The 8,644-nt window shown below is 32.7% G+C and overlaps 1 protein-coding gene across 1 annotated transcript; it reads right to left on the reverse strand.

Annotated features, from left to right (window-relative positions):
* Nucleotides 1-1,442: 1,442 nt before the first annotated feature.
* On the reverse strand, nt 1,443-8,644 carry LOC112508570 (glutamine synthetase nodule isozyme). Its single transcript, XM_025113241.1, has 10 exons — nt 8,568-8,644; nt 7,427-7,466; nt 5,411-5,514; nt 4,820-4,868; nt 4,608-4,714; nt 3,886-3,973; nt 3,664-3,792; nt 2,702-2,776; nt 2,308-2,559; nt 1,443-1,803 (listed from the first exon to the last, which is right to left on the reverse strand). Exons 1-10 carry the CDS (start codon nt 8,642-8,644, stop codon nt 1,651-1,653), a joined length of 1,074 nt encoding a protein of 357 aa, XP_024969009.1. The 3' UTR covers nt 1,443-1,650.

Consider the following 8,644-nt stretch of genomic DNA (forward strand, 5'->3'; position numbering starts at 1 on the left):
AGCAGTACCGAGTACCGAGCAGGGTTTATCAGAATGAGGTATGTAACGCTTGGAAGAAGATTCAACTTTTTGCTGGATGGACCTTCAACTTTCCATGTGATGTTATTTATAAACCCTAATCTTTCAACTCTATCAACGTTAGAACCCTAATGAGGATTCAACTATCCTTCAATTTGCAAAACCTAAAATAAACTAAAAATACAAAGATCAAAGGTAGAGACAGTTAATATCTGTTTTGTAGAACAAAAATTAAGGGGTTGTTTGGTTCATGCTGGAGAACAAAAATGACTGAGAACGAAAATGATAATGAATTTTCATTTCTCCAGTTCAATCTGGGATGAAAATTAGGGTTTTATGAGGGAATGAACCCATTATATTATATACAAAATGAGGAAAACCATAAGTTCTAAATCATTGGAGAAAATCGCATATTTTAACAAACCACAGGGTCAAAAATGGAATTTCCTTTTAAGAGATTGAGTTGAAAGAATAACATGTACCATGCCAAGTTCATGAACAAAATGGCATGGATGGTGCAAAATCAAAGCAAAAGGTGTATGGATGATGTTAAGTTAATCAATACAGTATTTGATAAAAATTATTAAAAACTATTTTTATATATGAAATATTGTTTATTGATGCATATCTATACTATATTATAAAACATCTAACAAAAACTCTTAAAACTCATCTTTTATATATGAAGTAACTGTTTATTGATGCATATTACTTAAAATTCAAAATTACAAGTAAATTCTGCGTAAGTACAACTTATTAACCTTCATATTTCAATTTGTGTAACTAACTCTTGATAAATATAATCAAATACATGATAAAATTATCATTTTAAATATATTTAAAATATAATTAGGATAATTATTGAGTTCTAACATAATACTTAGTTATTATCTTTATAAAAATTATATTGTTAAACCAAAAACAAATTAGTTCGTCATGAACCTGAATTAAATTATAATAAAAAAATTGAATTAAATAAATTACACAAAAAATGAGAACTTTTATATTTATTTTTAATTTTTATAATATCTTCAAATTTATATTTTGAAAAAAAAAACATTATTGTTTGCTCAAAACCACATAAATTCATATTATAATATTGACAGAGACTAAAAAAATAAAACGAAACATTAAAATCGAGATATATCACGTTGCATTGCATGAGTTCCCTTCTTTATATATTGATATAATACTATTTTATATGGTTTTAAAAAAAAAAATTTGAATCAAAAGGACTTTGGCCTAGCGGTATCGTAGCCTTTAGCCTCTTACGAGGTCAAGGGTTCAAATCAACATAACACTCTCGATAAACAAAATTAGTAGTGATCCCGGATACTGTAACATTTGTACGCTTACGGTAAATTCAAAATGCATCAAGTAACGGTTAAATAAAATCAACATAAACTAATCTAAATTATTTAAACTTATCAGCTTAATCCATACAAGACTTGAGCTCGGCTACAACTTTCACCATCCGTTCATCGACTAGTGTTCTCAAAGCGATTATTACGATATCCAAGAATCAGAATCTAAACTCTCAACGTCTAACGAACCTAAACATGGAAACGAATTGATACCAATTTTACGAAATAGTCCTATATAAACACACGACGTATTGCAAAATATTGGGACTTAAGGCTTCCAAACGATGGTCGTTTCGGCAATCATGGAAGTCACGACATATGGATCCATATTCGATGATGGCCTTCGGTCCTCGAAATAACCTTTCTTCTCTCTCTCTGTATCCCTTCCCACCCGTACCGATGCTCCACGATTTGCTACACCCTGTTCACCATAAACCACTTTAATAAGATATCTCATCCGAAAATAGGGTCTGTGGGTTGGCAGTGCCGAACACATATCGGCAAGCGCGGTGTAAAAGTGCAGTCTCGGTAAGCACCGACAGAAAATGGTTGTTTACCAAGTGTGTGGGTAAGAGGTTGTTTGGCAGTTGTTGAATGGTTTGGTACAGAATGATTAAGCGGCTCTTATGATATAGTGCAAAATAAAATATAATTGTTTGGTAATTGTTTACAATGAAATTAGGGCGTTTAATGGTTAAGGGAGGCTTAGGATACAAAATCATTCAGAGGGTTTTAGAACAATTAAGAGTAAAAAAATGCAAAACACTGTGAAGGTAAAAAAAGCCAAACCTTCACAGCAAAAAAACTGTGAAGTTTCAAGTGTAATAAAGTGGTCTCATGGGTCTCACAAAAACATGCTGGTCTCACGTTATCCCAAGTCTAAACACATATATATCTATATATAAAGAGGGAAAGCATTAATTACCCATTTGAAGTTCTTGATATCAGCGGTCTCGTGTTTACCGGTTAGCCGACGCTCGTTGCCTTCTCCGTAAGCAGCGATATGTTCGACGTGCCTCTTTTCGAGCTTTTCAATCGCCTTCTTAATCACCTCGTACCCTCCTTCGTTTCTCATCGACTTTGTGCTATAGTTCGTGTGAGCACCCGCTCCATTCCAATCACCCGAAACTGGTTTCGGATCAAAAGAAACGATCACTCCTGCCATCTCCGTTATCCTCTGCAAATTCGTAGATTATATATATCGTATATAAAACATGCGATAACCCAAACCAAACCAAACGGATGTAGTAAATCCCACACAGAGTAGAAGCGACTGTTTCTGTAAAAATCTCATTTTGTGAAAACGACATCGATCTTACCTCTAATAAGTACCGAGCCATCCATACTTGATCGCCAGCCGAGATGCCTACAGTCGGACCAACTTGAAATTCCCACTGTTTGTAATACACAAACGTTAAAAACAGTTCAACATATTCTAACATGGTATCGAAGCCAATTTGTAGCATCTGTGGGGCCCAATTCATTAAAGTCCATATACCGATCCACCTAAATAAATCGCTTATGGATTACTAGATCATCTTTTTTAATATATTTTTTATAATTGTGGGTATTCAGACCAGCTTGCGCACACCTCAACTAATCCCAGTAGCCCTGAGGACACTCAAACCGGCGATCCAGCCTTTATTTGTCGATTGAGTTGGCTTTTAGGATGCGTTTGGTACGCTGGACATGACAGAATAAAACATAGATTATTGTTCCACGTTTGGCAGAAATTTTATGTGGAAAAGGAACAAAGTGGAACAGACGTATTCCACTTAATTCTCTTCTAAAACATCAAATACGCATCCCTCTTTACATTTTATTCATCCTTTAAATTTAATTTATTGTATTTTATGCTCTTTAAACTTTAACTTTATTGTCCTTAATTTTTTTTTTATACAGTTTCTATATTTTGATTAACTTGTGTAATTTATTAAGTATTAATAATAATAATAAAATAATATAGAAAAGATATAAAATAAAAACTGAAAACAACATAAACTTTTTTATTTTGGTGTCATTTTAATCGCCTTGATGAAAACTTTCTAATGATATATTATGTTATAAAAAATATTTATTTCAATATAATTTAATAAATTAAACAAATTAATCAAAATATATAAACAACTCATTAGGGGTAAACTAGTCATTTTATCAATTTTTTCAGGTCCATTTCTATCTTATCAAACGCTGAACAGCTGTTTTGTCCTATCTGGATACCAAGCGCACTCTTAAAGTTGTCTTTTTTTAATTTGTTGGGTTCGTATAAACATAACGGTACCTGGCCGGGCATAACTTCTCCGTTGATGCCACTGATATTGATTCCGGCATAAAGACAAGCTTTGTAATGTGCATCAACAATGTCTCGGCCAAAGGCCTTATCGGCACCGGTCCCACAATAATACGGTCCCTGTCCAAACCCGTAGGTTCGAGATTTATCGTTAACAAGATGCGTATATTTTAACCGTTTAGAAAAAACATAAATGATGGTGCAAGTAAACACCTGAGGTGGAGGGAACCCTCCAATTGGCCACCCAAGTGGCCAATTTACATGTTTTTGCAACAAAGTGTACTCCTGCTCTATGCCAAACCTGTTTTCATTCATTGGTAAGATAGAAACAATCTTTCAATTACAATTGTTATTCACACACACACATATATATATAGACTTGGGATCATGTGGGACCAATCTGTTTTCGTGAGACCCGTGAAATCACTTTTTTACACTTGAAACTTCACAGCAAAACGCTATGAAGGTAACCTTTACAGTGTTTTTGCTGTGAATGTTCGGCCTTTTCTTTACCTTCACAACGTTTTGCTGTGAAGTTTCAAATGTGAAAAAGTGGTCTCACGGGTGATCTAATGTGAACCCAACCCTATATATACGGTTGGATTCCAGTGATAAGTAGAGTTAAGATGAGAAGCGTAATAAGGGATCTTGAATCTTGGATGCACATAAATGATGATGCAAGGTAATTGAATGTTTCATGGTTTCTATGCAAATGTGCATGCATACCGGAAACATTACTCACAAATTATTTCTATGAACATGTGCATGCTTTACAGATGAAATTTATTAAGGTGTTTCTTAGTTTTTCATTTTTTTGCGGTTTTCCCTTGAACCTAATCCGTATACACACACACACTTATATCGGTTCTCACGATTTTCAAATATATTTATGGTTCTATAAACTCTCCCCATTACATGCATATATACATACATACCAGGGTTCTTCTGCAACGACATCGGAATGGCTAAATACTTTTGTCGCATTGTAACGCTTATTAGTGGGAAGTGGTTCTCCTTGCGGCGTGTATGAATCACACATTACCTATAAATATGTTTTTTAGAAAGAAAAAAGGATCTTTCATGACCCGATAAACAACAAACTTATAATCTTTAAGTTATCCCGAACGAGTTTAAAACACAAACTTACAAGAATGTTGTTGCCTCTCCTGAATGGATCCTTATATATCGCTTGAGGACTACGGCCAACAGAAAAAGGTATTAGCCGACATACGAAGATACATACATACATACATACATACATACACATGCTTATCGGGACAGTTTCAAATGAAAAACGTGAATATTTTGAGAACTAGCTATTTCATAAACTATTCATGATGAATAACCCTAAAACATCATGAATATATCATGATGTTTTCATTATTCATAATGAATATCTTGATAGATATGTATAATAGTTGGTTCTTTTATGTTCTCAAAATATTTATGGTTTCTCATTTGAACATGCTCTTATAGACTTGGGATCATGTGAGACAAGACTGTTTTTATGAGACATGATTGTTACACTTGAAACTTCAAAGCAAAACACTATGAAGGTAACCTTCACAGTGTTTTTGCTGTGAAGATTCGGCTTTTTTTTACCTTCAAAAACATTTTGTTGTGAAGTTTCAAGTGTAAAAATCATCTCTCACGTGAACCCAACTCTACTCTTATATGTATATATGTATATTCGTATATAGATATAGTTTGAAGTTCTGATACGAGAGAGGAAACGAACTATAGGATGACTTCACTATTGTCGCCGGGGGCTTGATTGGTACTTGATCCATCATAATTCCATTTTGGTAGCTTTGAAGGATCAGAAACAACTCCAGGAAGGGTCTAATAGCGAAAACATACATCACTTTACTTTTTATACACCGACGATACAATATAAACAGCAGGGGCAAGTTCAAACGAGAACGCTAACTATTTAAGAAAACAAGAAAAAAGGTCGTTAATGTATAAAATCATATATGATTCACATAACAAATCATACATGATCCGGACGACTTTGCACTACGACTTAAGCGGCTTCAAAAGTCGTTCGCTTAAAATCACATGTGATTTTGTACATTGACAACATTTTTTTTGTTTTATCAAATAGTTAGCGTTCTCGTCTGAACCTTCCACGTAAACATTATTGTGGTGAAGAGTCGGAGATATTTCTATATATCCCATGTGCTTAGCAGCGCAATATTGGATACGGGACAAATGCTAAATAGTGGTGAAAATAGTGTTTCCGATCTTTAGTTATGTTTTCCATTTTAAGTTGGATGGTGTTCGTTTATGAACACTTTTCCTATTTTGTTTTGTGAAACTTGTTTAGTTATGTTTTCAAAAAGAAAATCTGTATTTCGCTGATTTTTGGTTTAAAAATTAAAAGGAAATGTTTGTATTTTTTAAGAAAGGTAGTTATAACCACCTTTTTTATGACATCCCTTGGATCATCTCAATCTAACGGTTTTGATGAGTTCTTCGGTTTCTTTCCTTTTTCAGAGTTCTCTCCCGATCCCATCCCTATGACGATAATCGAAGAGAAACTACGAAAAGGTTACAAACCCGTGAGAACAGATATAAAAATATTTTACATGATTTTTTTCTTCATCAAAGGCTATGAGTTAAACTATCGTTTCACATATATTTGTGTTCATATATTGAAACGAAAAATACACGTTAAACAGTTTTACAATGTGAAACAAATAAATGTGAAAATACCACGTTATCAAACAAATATATGTGAAACAATATCTTAAATCCTACCATTCAATGAAAAAGAATCACGCAAAAAATATCTTTTAATCAGTTCTCATAGACATAGGTTCCGTTTGGTTAGCAGGAACGGAATGGATTTGGGGAGATTTGGATTTCAAATCCATTCCAATCCCATGTTTGGTTTGTTGGTCCGGATTTGAAATCCTAGGATTTAACTGAAATCATATAAACATAGGAGGATTTTGAAATCCTTATAAGGCGTTCGAAATTTCACGGGATTTCGTAGGATTGTATGCACTAAGATTCTAAAAAATGTCAAAAACGTTTGTTTTGTAATAATCAATTAATAAAAATGTAATTTAATTATTTTAATAATTATTTATAAATAATGGAATCCAATTCCATTCTAAATCGTACAAACCAAAAACACCAATGATTTTAAATTCATTCCATTACAAATCCTTCATCGATTAATAAAAATGTAATTTAATTATTTTAATAATTATATATAGTTTATTTTATAAAAAATAGAAAAACAGGCAAAATAACTAAAACATCCCGACGTTAAATGAGTTAACGAAGAGATATTAATAGAGTTAGGGCACGGGACCAAAAACGTTATAAAATATAAATAACAGGCTTTTAATCCATAATTATTTAAAAAAAATTTAAGCTTGAAAAGTTATAACATGTAAACCACTTGCACCAAATATATTATTTAGGGGTTGTTTACCCAAATGCTTACCCGGTAAGTGTTTACCGATATGAGTCAACACTATAATTTATTTTGATGCGAAAGATTTTAGTACATCAAAACGTATCGAATGCAACAATTTACCGGGTAAGCGTTTATCTGGGTAAGAGTCGTCATCTTCACCTACCGGGTAAGATTCTCCATCCTTCTCATCGCTCTTACCCGGTAAGATTCTTGACCCTTGTCATGTTCATCCGATGAGAAAATTTATCCAGCAAGCACTTACCAAATAAACGTTTAGTAAACGGCCCCTTACTCTAAAGAAAAGTGAAAAATAAATTTTACCCTGGCTTTGCTTCTTAGGTCCATACCAGATCCACCGATCCTGTCCGTTGATCACAAAGTTAGCAACATAAACAATACTCATTAACAAAACAAATATTCATGATAAATATTGTGACAGATATTTATAACAGATAATATTAAATATCGTGACAGATATTCATAATATATACATATCGTGACAGATATTTATGATAGATAATATTTATTATTATTTATCATAATATTTAAGGTTTATACACGTAGTATATATTCGATATGAATCTCACTTTTAATATGTGAGAGCATCTCCAATAAATTTTCCAATTATATTTTATGAAATGTATTGAATATTTTAATATACAGTTCATATTGTAATATTTAAAACGAAAAACTGTTAGGAGATGAATATATTTTTCAAGATTTTGATTTTTGATTCTCCATTTTAAAGAATCGATACTCTGAATTGCCTTTAGGTATCAACCAAAATTTGAGGTCGTTCGAGTTTATATCAAGATAGTTTAGATATCTAGACCTAATATACGGTACATCCTCAAAAATGAGTTAACAAATAAACCGATTTCATATGATGACTTGGGATCATGTAAGACCAAGGGTTTTTCGTGAAACCTATAAGACCAAATTTCAACCCTTGGATTAGATCTACAATATGACAATCTGAACATTCATAAACACCACGAGACTTCTCAATAATCACAAAATTGTCACCGTGCAATTTTAGACCATTAGATCATTAGCTTATAAAGTTATCAATGAAAATAAATTAATCTTACGGGTCTCACGAAAAAACCTTGATCTCACGTGAACCCATCCCTTTCATATGATTATTTGAATATATATACATATACATTTACATATACATATATAAACTTGGGATCACATGAGATCAGTATGTTTTAGTCTGTTTTCGTGAGACCCGTGAAACCACTTTTTTAGACTTGAAACTTTACAGCAAAACACTCTGAAGTGAAGGTTCGGTTTCTTTTACCTTTAATTCTGTGAAATTTCGAGTGGTACACGTGAATCCAACCCTACATATACATATACATATACATATACATATACATATACATATACATATACATATACATATACATATACATATACATATACATATCGATCGAGAGAGGGAGAGAGATCTAACCATACGTATTCTGCAATGATCTTGTCGGTGCAACCAGAAACATCGAGATTGATGAGATCTGAAAGAAGAGACGACAT

The sequence above is a fragment of the Cynara cardunculus genome, assembly GCF_001531365.2.
Source record: "Cynara cardunculus var. scolymus isolate 2C chromosome LG 3, CcrdV1, whole genome shotgun sequence".
Lineage (NCBI taxonomy): Eukaryota > Viridiplantae > Streptophyta > Magnoliopsida > Asterales > Asteraceae > Cynara > Cynara cardunculus.

Coding starts and splice junctions, on each gene's coding strand:
- LOC112508570 (XM_025113241.1), bottom strand. CDS start 8,644: ATGTCGTCTCTTCTTTCAGATCTCATCAATCTCGATGTTTCTGGTTGC. Junction 3,974..4,607: donor GTCGTTGCAGAAGAACCCTG/GTATGTATGTAT, acceptor GAATGAAAACAG/GTTTGGCATAGAGCAGGAGT. Junction 3,793..3,885: donor GAGGGTTCCCTCCACCTCAG/GTGTTTACTTGC, acceptor GGGTTTGGACAG/GGACCGTATTATTGTGGGAC.